Source organism: Hyperolius riggenbachi, chromosome 1, assembly GCF_040937935.1.
Source record: "Hyperolius riggenbachi isolate aHypRig1 chromosome 1, aHypRig1.pri, whole genome shotgun sequence".
NCBI classification, from domain to species: domain Eukaryota; kingdom Metazoa; phylum Chordata; class Amphibia; order Anura; family Hyperoliidae; genus Hyperolius; species Hyperolius riggenbachi.
In genome coordinates this window covers 571,831,113-571,847,505 of record NC_090646.1, presented here as the reverse complement: position 1 = coordinate 571,847,505, position 16,393 = coordinate 571,831,113, and the positions used below count along the sequence as shown (strand labels likewise).

The 16,393-nt window shown below is 42.2% G+C and overlaps 1 protein-coding gene across 1 annotated transcript in view; it reads left to right on the top strand.

The window, feature by feature from the left end:
• The window catches only part of RASA1 (RAS p21 protein activator 1), a 107,518-nt gene that overhangs the window by 70,264 nt on the left and 20,861 nt on the right, over window positions 1-16,393 (top strand). Inside the window, exons 12-19 of the mRNA XM_068247916.1 lie at window positions 2,806-2,893; window positions 4,693-4,770; window positions 9,298-9,455; window positions 10,828-10,904; window positions 11,005-11,177; window positions 14,160-14,319; window positions 14,757-14,899; window positions 15,104-15,219. Coding sequence (XP_068104017.1) covers window positions 2,806-2,893; window positions 4,693-4,770; window positions 9,298-9,455; window positions 10,828-10,904; window positions 11,005-11,177; window positions 14,160-14,319; window positions 14,757-14,899; window positions 15,104-15,219 — 993 coding nt within the window. The remainder of the gene's footprint in view (window positions 1-2,805; window positions 2,894-4,692; window positions 4,771-9,297; window positions 9,456-10,827; window positions 10,905-11,004; window positions 11,178-14,159; window positions 14,320-14,756; window positions 14,900-15,103; window positions 15,220-16,393) is intronic.

Genomic DNA, 16,393 nt, shown 5'->3' with positions numbered 1-16,393 from the left:
GCCTGTTCTGATCAGTGTACAACAGCTCACATCTTTTGTGTGTAAGAAAATAACACGGATGTCTTTGTTGTGACATCGAAATATGTACATCTCAAAACTAGCGTTCTGATACCCGTAGATGTACTTTTGTTGACTGAAGCAGCTGGTCCTCTTCAGAATAGATGATTGTTCCTTATATTGGTCAGAAACTTCATTGCTGGGATGGATTCTTTTTGACGTGCCACTTCGGGAACAACCATGGCACACGGCCAGTGGGTGCATGAATTCAATTCTGTTCACTTAATCAGGGCTCTACTAGCCATTGTTTGCAGGATGAAAACTGCCCATTTGGCTGTATTTTAGCACATCAGGATGATAGTTCACTGCAAAGAGATACAGCGAGTTTTAAGAGAATACAGGTCCTCTACTTATAGATTCCATTCAGGAGTAAGTTTGTTACTTATGTTGTACCTAGTGAAACTTGCATAAATTGTTTCCTTTTGGACATATAGCATAAACAATGTTTTTGTGTTGTTTTCAATGTGCTTTTAATGTGTTTTCAACTATAACAGTTTATGCAGTACTGTAACATCAAAACTATGTAATAGAAAAACCAGTACTATGTGTATTTTGTACAGGACGACCACTTTGTATGTATGAAATGTCGTAGCTCAAGTAGTCTGTAAGTAAAGGGACTGTCTGTACTGCCATTTGAAAAAATGCCATTGCGATATACTATTTACCACTTCTGCGTATATGAATTCTGACCTGGGTCACGCGATGACTGATAACTCCATCCTTGGCCACCAGTCAGGGCTGGTTTGAAAAGCTTTTGCTAATGTAATGCTATTTGTGATCTCACTAGACCGATGAGATTTCATAAAATTCACCCATAGCATTGCATTAGCAAGAGCTTGTCACATCAGTATCGCTTAGAAAAAGCTCTTGCAGTGTGAACCAGCTCTCTCACGTGTTTCACTGATCGCATATTGAAACTTAATCAAAATATTAAAAAACTATTCCACTTTGAACAAAGAGGATGACACTCGCAAAGAACTTGTGGTTTATCAAGAGTGCTGTAATGCTTTGCCCACCCTTACCTGTAAATTACCCCATTAAAATTGCTACAAAAAATTGCAGAAACTAATAAGCTGCAAATGATGCTACCACAAGGGAGCTTTTCTCTTCTCTCTCATATACTGTGATTGATAAACGTTGAATCGGTGTAAGGGCCCGCTCACACTGAAGTGAAAAATGCTGTTTACCGAAGTGCAATTAAATACAAAAAATGACGGTAAATGCATCCTATGTTATCGATAGGATGTGTTTACACTGTCAGATGAAATGCAAATGCATGGCGCAATTGCCGGACCACAAATCCAAAGCCCCGACTTGTTGCATTTTTCTGCAGCCAGACCACCACTCGAAAAATGCATACATGTCCCAACAAGAAAAGCAGTAGAAGTACTGGTGGCGTGGCAAACACCACAACTACACCAGCGCATACGCTCAGGATGTGAGAGCATCCTGAGCGTATGCACTTACTGCGCTTTTTATGCTGCGTTTGCAGTGTAGTGTGAACCTGGCCTTAGTACTCCAACTGTAATATGCCATCCTCTGGCTGGCCAACTGCGTGCTTTGTCTATGGAATGGATGGGAGAGGTGGAGTTCCCTCTAGTGGCCATTTTCAGCAGCAGACTCCTATTTCCTTTGTCTTTGAACAGTGTGACTAATTTATACACGTAAATACTTTTCCACACAACTTAATTAGAATGTCTGCTGAGTCCTTTTTTCCAAATCCGTAAAAAAAATAAAATACAGGCTTTAATGTAATTGATCATATATAATATGATCAATTACAATCACTGGACTGTACAATAGAAATGAAGTTATTTGGATGCAGAGTAATGACGTTTATAAAGAAGCCCCTTACATAGTATGTTTATATATTAGGTTAAAATATTATTATTTATAGTATGTGTATTATGTAGTTAGTTTACTAGCAGCTAGATGCTTTCATTCCTAGATTTAATTCAGATTAAATCTCCTGAGTCAGGTGAACACTGTACCTTGTGAGATTTTTTTACTTGTTACTTAAGGTGGCCACTAACGATCCAATTTCTAGCGAAAAATTGTTTGATCAATTAGGTAATTCTGATCAGAAGAAAAATCGTTCACTACACCATCAACAAACCAATCTTTGCTTCCTATCTATCACAACCAAAATCCAAATTTTGGTTTGACAAAAATCCAATTGGATGACTGTTTATAATCGTTCGTAATCGATCATGCCCATTAACTGAGATTTACAACCGATCCAATCAGAATTTGTGATTGCTCAATCGATTTTTGGTAGAATTTGGACAGTTAGTGGCTTTATAATCCGGGTAAAGATTGCATGTTTTTTTATTAGTGGTTACTTTTTTTTACAGCCACTTCTACTAATTCCTAAAGTCACTTGTATCCTTGGCAAATCATAGCAGTGGGCAAAGTGCAGTGACTGCAGTAAGCATTACACTAATGTAGATTTGTAACATGTTGTCCCACCTCTCATTCGCTCACATAATCCAAATTCTTATTGAAATATTTCTGTTCATAGACAGTGATCTTCTGTCAGCAGCGCTTCTCAAAAGAAGGGTCCATCTTTATTTTTAGATTTTTGTCTTCTGGTTTGCTGCTATTTGAAGTATATACATATTTATTAGTCATTAGAGGTATGAAACCCGGAGATTGAGTTGTAAAATTTGAGATTATAAGTAATTTAGCGTTGTAAAATTTGAGATTATAAGTAACTCAGCATTTACTGGATACATTTGTTTGTTGTAGGCCAAACTGTTTCCAGATTGTAGTACAGCACTTTAGTGAGGAGCATTACATTTTCTACTTTGCTGGAGAGACGCCAGAGCAAGCTGAGGTAACCACCTTCTAACTTGTTTTATATTCTTTCTGTTCACCTTTCCTATTAACATGTAGTTTAATCTGATGAATAAATATATTTAATTTCACAAAATAAACCCCCAATAAGCTAATTCTTATGCAGATTCAGTTTGGAAGGCATGTTTTGTGTTCATTAGTGCTGTAAGGGCTTTTCTCTACTATGAAATGCAATTGTAGCTATGAAACGCAATCGTTCTGCAATGCAATTGTGTTTCAAACCAATTTCCATTGATGCAATTGCGATTGAGCTCCTATATTCAGTATAGGAGCTCAATCGCATCCAAAACGCAGCAGGACGATGATTGTGCTTGGGACAAAATCGCAACGCAATCAGATCACACTAATGGAAATAGCCGCTGCTGTTTCCATTTTGTTTTGCGATCCAGAATCAGATCGCAAAAAGCAGGGTAGTGGAAAAAGGCCGTAACAGCTCAATGCAGAGCAATGGAGCGCAGTGGGCACTTTTACTCACCTCCTAGGGGATCCAGACGCAGGCAGCCATTCTACTTCCTCTCCACCGAGGCTCTAAATCACTCTGGTGAGATCTGTCAGTGATCTTACTACAGAGTTACAGCGCCACCCGGAGGACACAGGGAAAATTGCAGCGCTGGATTCCAGGGAGGTGAGTAAGTGCTGGGGCTGCTGCTGGCTTTCTTGCGGTATGATTTTTTTCCTGGATTTAGGGTCTGAAACGTTCAGAAAAGACCCTAAAATCTGGAAATAATCATACCGCCAGGGAGGTTAATGGAGTCTATACGTTTTTGGGAGTGTATTTAGCATGAATATGCTTGTTATATGGGCACCAATCGGCCACTGAATTGTAATGTTAATGGGCAGCTTAATGTTTATGGCTTCCTGATTGTGTAATAATTTGCACTTTGATTAGTGTATTGCTCATATAAGACTTAATCGGCTTCTGAAAACCTTTAAAGCTTAATGAAGCCTCAAAAATGAGTGTGATGCATTGGCTGAGAGCTTATACATGCCTATTGCTTGTTTTATGAAGATGTGAAAACACAGTCCAAGTATGAAGTCAATGTACTATTTACTTTTTGGAATGTGACATTTGGGTGGCGCTGCAGGCTTGTAAATGGTCCGATTTTATTCAACCCTGCTGCTGCCTTAATTTTCATGCTTTATAATAATGACTGAGTCTGCCGTTTCATCTGCGATTAGCCCCGGTAACTTTCTCAATTGTGCCCAGTCTGGGCCTTGTGCGCATGCGCAGACCTCCCGCGCATGCTCAGAAAACCCAGACTGGACATGACTGAGAGAGTTAATGGGGCTGAACGGCAGACTGAAGGAGGACAGCGAGGGACTTGCACGTTTTTATGCTGCTGGAGGAAGCAGCGGGTAAGTATTGATTTTTCTTATATCTTCAGCTCTGGTATACTTTTAGATCTCTGTCTCCGCCATTGCCGCCTTCGTGGTTCGTGTCAGTTACTGGTATACAAGTCACAGTGAAAACTTATTCTTACAGATGTGTTTAATACATGCCAATTGTATGAAAAGCTGTTCATTTCAAACACTGGTGTGCACAGGCTGTTATTTGTTAACCTGTCTTCTTCTCCACTGTAGTACCAGTCGTTCTGTTGTTAATTGTGCACATTCCCAGCTCTGCCATTCAGTAGCAGTGTGGGGATTGTAGAAATTGAGTAAAAATCCAAACACACAAGTTTGTGATTTTTTTTTTTTCCCCCTTTATATAACCGTTTGTATTTTTGTGCTTTTATCCTTTGACAATGTGTGTGTGTTTTTTTCCCTTACATTTTTTAGGACTGGATGAAAAGTCTACAGACGTTTTGCAGCCTACGAAAGACAGCACAAGCAACGTCTAACAAGCGGCTCAGACAGGTGTGTGCTTCAATTAATAATGGAGGTCTATTCTTTGAAACAAAAACAAAAAACTTGATGCTTCATGTTTAACTTTCTCAGTGGTGTGACTAATTTTTATACAGCTGCAATACAGCTGTGAAAAATAAGTTGTAGCAGGTTTAGGTACACATCTAAAGAAAGCTAAATCTGCAATCTCATAAGCTGCATAGATGTTATAGCAAATCTTGCATTGAGACCATATGTGTATATGCCTCTGCTTGATGTGAACCTACATTCTATTGGGCAAAATTAAATGTGCTTCTATTTCAAAGACGCAGATAAAAAAAAAAAAAAAGCCCCGACTGTTCATAATACAATCTTTAAGGCTTGCAAACACAAACATTTGCTTTTGTGGCCTTTTAGAATAGGGGCACACTATTTATATTGCTCTGATACGCTTCACAGAATTTAATTAATAAGATAGGCTCATCTGTACCTAACAGTTGTAACATTCTTTACTTACAGAGGATATTGTTCAGAATTTGTTGTTCACAATATTTCACGAATTGACAAACCAATTTTGATAACCTGCCACATCAAGTGCTGACTGTATTGAGAATATCAGTTGAAAGATATACTTTGTTTTACTTGTGTTGGGGGAGGGGTAGATACTTGATATATTTAGAATTGTACCATCTTCCTGTCCTGGTGACTGAGAAAGGAAGCGAGCAGAACTTTCTCCTCCCCATTCTGTGCAGAAGCACAGTAAAAGTTTTTTGTTTGCAGTTGGAGAATCCGTTTACCTGGTTGCACTTAGTTACTTTGAGATTTGGCCAGATTGCTTCAGGTTCAGAAACGGATACTCTATACTATGAGGAATGTTGTAAAGCAAAGTGGGGATGGTCCTGAGACTTCCATTCCAGCGCAGGGTCCCTCTTCATCTTATGGCTGAACTCCCTGCCATAGACAAGGGCATTCAGGTGGGCCATGTGTGAGTAAGGTCTGCGCATTCCCAGTAGATCAAAGCCTCTTTTGCACGCCTTTCTCCAGGCACGAGCATGTCGTGCTATTGGATATATACGCGGACCTTGCTTCCCACATGCCCAGTCCAGATCAAAGATGGATTAAGGTAGTAGATTTGTCACCCCCTTGTGGTCCTTTTGGGAAGCTGAAATGGAGAGAGGTCAAAGGTGGTCACAGATGGGCCCCTTGACACTTGATAGGCCCCAGGAATCTGCCTAGGTGGTCTGGTGGATGATCCTGCTCTGGTCCAGAGGCATTTGTCTACAGTTGTGCTCACAGCCAGAATAAACCTCTGAAGAATAAGTCGTGAGGGACATATTTTTTTTTTTCTTCAGGTGTCCTGTAATCTGACTAGAAAACAATAGATTTGTAGTCTGAGCTAATAATTTGTGATGGTCTCAAGTAAAAATCTAGTGCAAGAAGTATTGGTTATAGAAAAGAAATTCTCATGCTCTTATGCTTTTGCCAATAAGTTTTTTTTTTTTTTTTTTTGTTGTTTTTTTGTTTTTTTGAACCAATATTGCAAAAAAAAAAAAAGTAGGCAGTTAAAATCTGACAGAACCGACAGCTTTTGGGCCAGTCCATTTCTTCTTGGGGGATTCTCAGGGTTTTCTTTGTTTTTAAACAGTGTTTCCTGGACAGCAGTTGTAAAATCTAACTGACAAAATAATGTGCAGGTGATTAGGGAGACTGGCTGGTATCTTACTATTTTGGCAGTAAGGCCCCATTCACATCACAAACGCGGATGGCCATGCGTGCGGAACGCAATGCATGCGAACGCACACCATCCGCGTTTGTGTGCGTTGCGTGGCTGATCCCATCACTGAAAAGTGAATGGGACAGCCACCCGTTTTGGCAAAAAATGCGTGCAGCATGCGTTCCCGGACCGCACAGGTCCGGAACGCATGCAGTGTGAACATCAGACAGTGCACTTTATGCACTGTCTGATGTTGTGCGTGTCGGCCACCTGCACGCGTTTACAAAACGTGGCTGGAAACGCGTGCAGTGTGAACGGGGCCTTAAACTCAGGAAACGCTGTTGAAAATAAAGAAAACATTGAGAATCCCCCATGAGGAAATGGGAGTGGCCCAAAACCTGTCAGTTCTGTCAGATTTTAACTGCCTACTTTTTTGGTGATAGTGGTCCATTAAAGGGAACCTAAACTGAGAAGGATATGGATTTTTCCTTTTAAAATAATACCAGTTGCCTGACTCTCCTGCTGATCCTGTGTCTCTTATACTTTTAGCCACGGCCCCTGAACAAGCATGCAGATCAGGTCCTCTGACTGAAGTCAGACTGGATTAGCTGCATGCTTGTTTCAGGTGTGATTCAGCCACTACTGCAGCCTAAGAGATCAGGCAACTGGTATTGTTTAAAAGGAAACATCCATATCCATCTGTTTAGGTTCCCTTTAAGCACCTGTACGGGCCTTCCGTTGACAGTGTCTGAAGTTCTTTGTAGCTGCTTTTATGTAAACAGGCCTATTAAGACTAAAAGAAAATCTTTTCTGAGTGAGAACTACCTGTGTAATAACTAAACAGACTTAACCACCCTGGCGTTCTGATTAAATCGCCAGGGTGGCTGCGGGAGGGTTTTTTTTAAATAAAAAAAAAACTATTTCATGCAGCCAACTGAAAGTTGGCTGCATGAAAGCCCACTAGAGGGCGCTCCGGAGGCGATCTTCCGATCGCCTCCGGCGCCCAGAATAAACAAGGAAGGCCGCAATGAGCGGCCTTCCTTGTTTTGCTTATATCGTCGCCATAGCGACGAGCGGAGTGACGTCATCGACGTCAGCCGACGTCCTGACGTCAGCCGCCTCCGATCCAGCCCTTAGCGCTGGCCGGAACTTTTTGTTCCGGCTGCGCAGGGCTCAGGCGGCTAGGGGGGCCCTCTTTCGCCGCTGCTCGCGGCGAATCGCCGCAGAGCGGCGGCGATCAGGCAGCACACGCGGCTGGCAAAGTGCCGGCTGCGTGTGCTGCACTTTATTTGATAAAAATCGGCCCAGCAGGGCCTGAGCGGCAGCCTCCGGCGGTGATGGACGAGCTGAGCTCGTCCAGACCGCTCAGGAGGTTAAAGAAGAACTTCAGCCTAAACAAACATACTGTCATTAAGTTACATTAGTTATGTTAATTAAAATAGATAGGTAATATAATCTCTTACCCACCCTCTTTTAAAAGAACAGGCAAATGTTTGATTTCATGAGGGCAGCCATCTTTTTGGTTGAAAGGAGGTGACGGAGCATGAGACACAGTTCCAACTGTACTGTGTGCTGATCACCCCTCCCAGTTGCTAGGCAACGTGAATAACAACATAGGAAAGCCCATCATGCTTTGCACAGCATCAGGGAAAAAAAGCCCGGGCAGTTTTCTTTAGATGGGTGGAGCTTAGCTAAAAATGCAGCTAAAAATGATGCTTTGGTAAGAAAAACTAAGTTCTCATGCTGTGAAACTGTTAAAGAAACACAGAGCCTTTTCAGTTCTGCTGAGTAGATTTTTAGTCCGGAGGTTCACTTTAAGCCCCATACACACGCTCGACAGTGGTCTTTTATGCAGCACAATTATCAAATAACTTTTGTTGTGAAACAAGTTGAAACAACCAGAAAAAGTTGCTTGCTAGCAACTTTTTCTGGTTGTTTCAACTTGTTTCACAACAAAAGTTGCTTGATAATTGTGCTGCATAAAAGACCGCTGTTGAGTGTGTGTATGGGGCTTTATACATAATTCTCAGTGTTTTACTATCTTAGTGCATTCACCCTTGCTTAAAGGATACCACAACTGAACATGTGTGGTTAAAATGAGTGCAGCACTGTATAGGTTGTAATACGCACATACCGACTGTTCCTCCCGCCCCCTCTGTCTGCCGCCGTTCACACTCCATACACTCTGGTGTGCGGCGACTTGCTTGACCTCTGCCCCGGACATACTGCGCCCTGTGTGCGCAGTATGTCCTTCCCCCTTCACTTCTGGCCGTCGCACAGTGCGAGGCTTAGAAGCTGCTGTCCCCTCTGCGCTGCGTGTGCGCTCCATTACACCGAGCGTCACATAATTAGCATGTGACGCTCGGTGTAATGGAGCACACACGCAGCGCAGAGGGGACAGCAGCTTCTGAGCCTCGCGCTGTGCGACGGCCAGAAGTGAAGGCGGAGGGACATACTGCGCACACAGGGCGCAGTATGTCCGGGGCAGAGGTCAAGCAAGTCGCCGCACACCGGAGTGTATAGAGGCGTGAACGGGGGAAGGAACAGTCGGTATGTGCGTATCACAACCTATACAGTGCTGCACTCATTTTAACCACACATGTTCAGTTGTGGTATCCTTTAAATAAACCGCTTCTGTTTCAGATATGTTAAGTAGAGCTCAGATTGTGTAGCGGCCAGTGGTGTTCTCACATACACTCTGACACTGTCTGAGTGGACTGACAGTTTGTTCCAAGTTGTTAAGCGCTGATATGGCTGCTTATGTTCCATCTTCCATCACAGTGTGATAAGGTTATTTGTAATTTAATTTTACAATCTAAATGTGCATTGTTTTCTTTTCTCTCCAGGTCAGCAGTCTTCATTTAAACATAGAGGAAGCACACAAGCTCCCAGTCAAACATTTCACAAGCCCGTACTGCAATATTTACCTGAATAGTGTGCAGGTGGCCAAGACACACGCTCGTGAAGGCCAAAATCCTGTTTGGTCAGAAGAGTTCTTCTTTGAGTAAGTTTCTGCACCAGTTTTGTTTGTTTCAGATGGTGTGCTGTTCATTTGAGGTCATTATATGTGTAATATTTAAAATAAAGTTAAAGGACCACTGTAGGGATACAAATAAGGAGGCTGCCATATTTATTTACAATTTGCCTGGCATCCCTACTGATCTATTTGGCTGTAGAAGCGTCAGAATAACACCAGAAGCAAGCATGCAGCTAATCTTGTCAGATACGCCTGATCTGCTGCATGCTTGTTCAGGGTCTATAACTAAAAGAATTAGAAGCAGAGGACCAGCAGGATAGCCAGGACTCTGGTATTGCTTAAATGGAAATAAATATGGCAGCCTCCATTTCCCTCTTGCTTCAGTTGTCCTTTAAAAAAATACTAGGGGACAATTAGCATTACCAAAACCATTTCATTTGGGGTATATGTAACGTGTACACACGCTCTCATACACCCCACACACTCCTTTCTGAGATCAGATATATCCCTCTCTGATTGAACCTGATCACAGTGGGATCTATTACCTGTCTGCACACTGCACACAGATATCCATTACATTTCTGCATGAAATCTATTGGTAATCGTCCATACTAGCACTTCCGCCTGGGCCCCCAGGTCTCCCCCATCTACATCAGGGCAAGGTTTGAGTGTGTTCCACTGTTGTTGGACAAAAATATTTTTGCTCACAGCATGACCTTTTTTTTTTTTTTTTTTTTTGCCGTGTAGTAGTGGTGGAATTGTTGTATTGTCAGTGACTGTGAGAGAAAATCTCACACCTTGGATTTTGTGCTTAGTCTATGATCACATTTCAGATTTCAGTTGTCCTGAGCAAAGCTGCCTTTGTGGTGTTGTGAATCATTGGTCCAGTTGCATTGCTTAGAGCAGGGTCACCAACCTGTCAATCACAATCTTTTCATTGCAGCCATGTGATGGATAGATCATTGCCTTGCCAACTTTGCCCCTCATCTGCAGAGCTGGGCAGAGAAGCAGCTTTGAGCGTTACCTGCCTGCCTCAAAGCTATGCCTTAAAACCATTTCCCTGCATGCTATAGTTTAGGGAAGAGGGAGTACAGAGGGCACATGGGGCAATATAAATAAAGGGTTATTGTGGGAAGCTGTCATGGGGAAATACACAGTTGGTGGGCATGCAGGTGGCATTATAAATAGAAGTCACTATTGGGGTGCAAAATAACAGGACACCATATGAAAGGACACGATCGGGCGCAATTTAACATAACCGCTTTGAAGCCTCATTTACTTTTTGCCTACACCCGTACTATATGCTGTCCCCAACAGAGGATGATTTGTGCTTCTTCAAAAATGGTGAATATGTTTTCATGAGATTCTTTGGCTTGAACTGCACATTCTTTTTCCCCAGTGATTTATCACCTGACATAAACAGATTTGAGATTAGCCTCAGTAACAAAACAAAGAAAAGCAAAGACCCTGACATTCGTGAGTATGCCTCTCTATAGTTTTGTCGCTGGAATATTTAGCTCCTGTAATTTGTCTCTTAGCGTAGTCTGCATAATGCTAATGTTCCTTCTCTGTTCAGTATTTATGCGCTGTCAGTTAAGCCGACTGCAGAAAGGACATGCGATAGATGAGTGGTTTCAGCTCAGCTCCCATATACCGCTGAAAGGAATAGAGCCAGGGTCCTTGCGTGTCCGGGCTCGCTACTCCATGGAGAAGATCATGCCAGTGGAAGAATACAATGAGTTCAAAGAGGTATTGGAGCAATTTCTTTCAAAACATATTTGTGCTTGATTAAAGTATACCTGAAGTAACTTGTGACATGATGAGGTAAACATAGGTACATATAATAGCCCCAGTAAGAAATTCTCTGAAGTCCGTTTACTGGTTTACAGCACAGCAAGAGTTAAACTAGTTATCTGTGCCAAAGGGCGCCAGTATGATATAGTAATTACAATGACAAACATGATGACCAAATGTATAGCAAATTCCAAGACCCACAAGGATGAGAGCCCTGCCTTTGTCTGCTTACAATTTACTTTCCTATTTACGTCAATACATTTGCCACATCAGTACAATTTCTAAGAAAAGAATCAGGTTTTAATAAATCAATGCGTTAAAAAGTTACGGAGCCCATACACTGGTCGATTTGAGCCATCAATCGATCGATCCTATGGAAACGATTGATCCTGTGGAAATGATTCTATCAAATTTATCGTTCAAACGATTTCCGCCCAATTTCATTCTGAAATCTATTGGAAATCGGTTCCTAGTGCGTTGCACATATCAGATTCCTGTCAGATTCGACTTGAGGCATCTGACCGACATCTATCTGATGGTCAAATCTGCTGCAAATCTATAAAGGCACATACACACACCTGACTTTTTCAAACTATGGGTCGTCTGATCCACCTGCTGGGCGGTCTTTCGGACTACAGTTGTGTGTGAGTACAGGCTATCGTCACATTGATAAGGCTGGTTTTGTCTGATCTGCTCGGTGTGAGTGCAAGCTATTGTCACACCGATAAGGCTGGTTTTGTCTGATCTGCTCGGTGTGAGTGCAAGCTATCGTCACACTACGGCTGGTTTTGTCTGATCTGCTCGGTGTGAGTGCAAGCTATTGTCACACCGATAAGGCTGGTTTTGTCTGATCTGCTCGGTGTGAGTGCAAGCTATCGTCACACTACGGCTGGTTTTGTCTGATCTGCTCGGTGTGAGTGCAAGCTATCGTCACACTACGGCTGGTTTTGTCTGATCTGCTCGGTGTGAGTGCAAGCTATCGTCACACTACGGCTGGTTTTGTCTGATCTGCTCGGTGTGAGTGCAAGCTATCGTCACACTACGGCTGGTTTTGTCTGATCTGCTCGGTGTGAGTGCAAGCTATCGTCACACTGATAAGGCTGGTTTTGTCTGATCTGCTCGGTGTGAGTGCAAGCTATCGTCACACTACGGCTGGTTTTGTCTGATCTGCTCGGTGTGAGTGCAAGCTATTGTCACACCGATAAGGCTGGTTTTGTCTGATCTGCTCGGTGTGAGTGCAAGCTATCGTCACACTACGGCTGGTTTTGTCTGATCTGCTCGGTGTGAGTGCAAGCTATCGTCACACTGATAAGGCTGGTTTTGTCTGATCTGCTCGGTGTGAGTGCAAGCTATCGTCACACTGATAAGGCTGGTTTTGTCTGATCTGCTCGGTGTGAGTGCAAGCTATAGTCACACTGATAAGGCTGGTTTTGTCTGATCTGCTCGGTGTGAGTGCAAGCTATAGTCACACTGATAAGGCTGGTTTTGTCTGATCTGCTCGTTGTGAGTGCAAGCTATCGTCCCACTGATAAGGCTGGTTTTGTCTGATCTGCTCGGTGTGAGTGCAAGCTATCGTCACACTGATAAGGCTGGTTTTGTCTGATCTGCTCGGTGTGAGTGCAAGCTATAGTCACACTGATAAGGCTGGTTTTGTCTGATCTGCTCGTTGTGAGTGCAAGCTATCGTCCCACTGATAAGGCTGGTTTTGACTGATCTGCTTAGTCATTCACAATCTCTGAAGGATTATCATGTGATTACACCAACGGGAAATATGCTGCTCTAGGCTTTCCCCACTGTATGGAGATTGTTCTTTAAAGGGAACCTAAATTGAGAAGGATATAGAGGTTTCCTTTTAAACAACACCAGTTGCCTGGTAGTCCTGCTAAACTCTTTGCTGCAACAGTGGCTGAACCATACACCTGAAACAAGCATATAGCTAATCCAGTCTGACTTCAGTCAGAGCACCTGATCTGCATGCTTGTTCAGGAGTGTGAGTGAAAGTTTAAGAGACACAGGATCAGCAACAGTCAGGCAACTGGTATTATTTTAAAAGGAAAAATGCATATCCTTCTCAGTTTAGGTTCCCTTTAATGTGTAGACTAGAGAGAAGATAAGCTTCAGAGCTTTTGAGTGTCAGTTGCAGTGATAGTGAGCTAGAGAAATCTCCCCCCCCCCCCCCCCCCCACGTGTATAGCTCCCTCTGAACAACAATTAAACAATTGTTAAACAATACTGATTCCACTCTGTTAACGTGAATTCGAGATGAAAAACTAACTATGATAAGAAACTTGTCTATATATCTTATCTATAGTTTACACCGCAAACCTAACTGCAAACAGCTTCAACAGTTTCATGTTTATTTATTCCTGTGATACAATGACAGCGGCCATGTTTTGTTTGTCACATTACACACAGGCAAGCTGCAACTGCATCTCCAGCCCTCAGCTCACTCCCCTCTCCTGCTCCCTCCTCCACTCTGCCTCTGAAATCTCTGGCTAGTAACCTCCTCCTCCTACCGCCCAGACTGAGTTCCCATAAGCCCTGTTACATGGAGTGCCAAGGCACTTTGAGCTGTGGGCGAGGCTTGTTTAGTTTATAGGGAATTAGAGTAGTAAATAAAAAATAAGTATTTGGCTTGAGGAATACCCTATAAACTATATGTAAGGAACACAATTATGCAATGAGTAAAAGTTTATCTCGGATCCACTTTAAGATTACTTGCTACAGCAACCTTATTTCAAAAAATCTCCACAACAAAGTTGAATGTTTGAGGATATGACTGCAGACAAGTGAAGCTGGTATTAGAGCTGTATATGGTCCTCTTATTCTGCGCAGCCCTTGGCTAGTTCAGTCATTTAGAATTAATATGTAGTTGTACTGTAACCTGAAAGATTGGATGAATCCTCTGTTCACATCCATTTATTTTTGTTTTTGTAGCTTATTCTTCAAAAAGAGCTACATGTAGTCACAGCTCTCTCCCATGTATGTGGACAGGACCGAACACTACTTGCAAGCATTTTACTGCGGATTTTTCTCCATGAAAAAATGGAATCCTTGCTCCTAAGAACACTAAATGATCGAGAGATAAGTGCAGAAGGTATTATACTAACATCTAGTATTTGGTGTCCTCTGTGACACAAGTGTGACGATATACAGTATATGTATCCTCATTAGTTTTCTAGATCCTAGTTGTACAAATAACTATAAAATACATCATCTCTTTGTGATTTTCTACTTAAAAGTTGTGGAAAGTTTTATATATAAAATTAATTTGCAAGTACTCTAAAGCAGAGCTCCCCAACCCTGTTCTCAAGGCCCACCAACAGTACGTTTTGCAGGCAATCACAAACATTCACAGGTGAGGTAATTAGTGTCTGTTTCCACAAAACATAGTTGCCTTGAGGACAGGATTGGGGAACACTGCTCTAAAGCATTGCTACCTATAGCTTTCCAATTATAGTCTCCACTTAGGTGTATTGGTGAAATTTGACTGTCAAACATTGTTTTGTGTATTTGTGCTGTCTTACAATTTAGATGAAGCTACAACCCTTTTCCGTGCCACCACATTGGCAAGCACACTCATGGAGCAATACATGAAAGCTACAGCAACTCCATTCGTTCATCATGCTCTGAAAGACACCATATTAAAGATAATGGAAAGCAAGCAGTCGTGCGAGGTAAGGAACTCATAACGGCAACATCAACAGCTGTGCAATTCTAAATATTTGATCTCCATTAGTTATCTAGGCAGTAACATGCAGGTATTATTGTAGAAAACTAAATGTGAAGTATAATTTTGCAATGTTGCTGCGTGGTATTTTGACTGTGTTTTGTGTCAGTACTGTATATTGTTGTGAAATCTGGTGTGCTTTCCTCCAAAGCTGAACCCTTCGAAGCTGGAGAAAAATGAAGATGTGAACACTAATTTAGCCCACCTCTTGGCCATCCTTTCAGAGCTAGTAGAGAAGATTTTTATGGCTGCAGAAATCCTTCCGCCGTAAGTCACACAAAGCTTTCTTCTTTATTCTCTGTGATCTGCAGCTCTGTCCTTGTTCTAAGGATTTTTTAGGGAACATAAATTTCCAAATAGTTTTTTGGTTGTTTTAAATTTTAGGTGAACGATGACACTAAACTACTTTCTTTTCCATAGATTTTTTTTACATGCCTGTATCTTTCCATGGTGCTTAATAGTTGTTCTTTGTTTTCAAAACATATGTACTTTAGTGCTCACCTACACTGCAGAGCATTAAAGGGAAACATGGTCATATCTCTTAAGGCCCATACACACGTCGGATTTGCGCGAACGACGGGTCGTTTGAACGTTCCGTCGTTCGCACGTTTCCGCATGAAATCCGGCGTGTGTACAGACTATCGTTCGGGAGATAAGACTGGTTACCAACGATCCGCCGGGCGGATCGTTGGTAACCAGTCTTATCTCCCGAACGATAGTCTGTACACACGCCGGATTTCATGCGGAAACGTAGCGAACGACGGAACGTTCAAACGACCCGTCGTTCGCGCAAATCCGACGTGTGTATGGGCCTTTACTCTAATCCCAGTCATAGGCAGTCTAATGTACATGCCACAGCTTAAAGAGAACCAGAGATGAAGCAACCTCATGTATTTTACCTTATAAATCAATGGGAACATGACAGTAAACACCTAATCTGCTCTTTGTTACATTGTTCTCTGTTTAATTTGCCTGTTATCACCTCTAAGATAAGAATCCCGACTAAGCAGTCGGTCTGGCTTTGCTACAGAATAATTATAGCTGAGACTGTGTTCTTTGCTGTCTTCAAGTCCAAGCCTGCCCCCTGCTGGCTTTGCTCAGGAATCATTATAGCTGAGTCATTATAGCAAAGCCAGACTCAATGCTCACTCCGGGATTCTTATCTCAGCTAGATAACAGACACTTTTAGCAGTGAGGATGGAACAGAGAGCATGGTAAATGTTTTCTCTAATGTTCCCACTGATTTCTATGGTAAAATACACAAGGGTGCTTCGTCTCTGGTTCACTTTAAGGACATTTTTTTTTTTTTTTTTTTGGGGTGGGGGAACCAACTAACTTTTTGGGATATCCATTTATGTGAACCATATAAGATAAAGAAACTGAACTGTGCACATGTTTTAAAGCCCTAGTTCAGGGCTACAAATAATTTTTGTAATTGGCA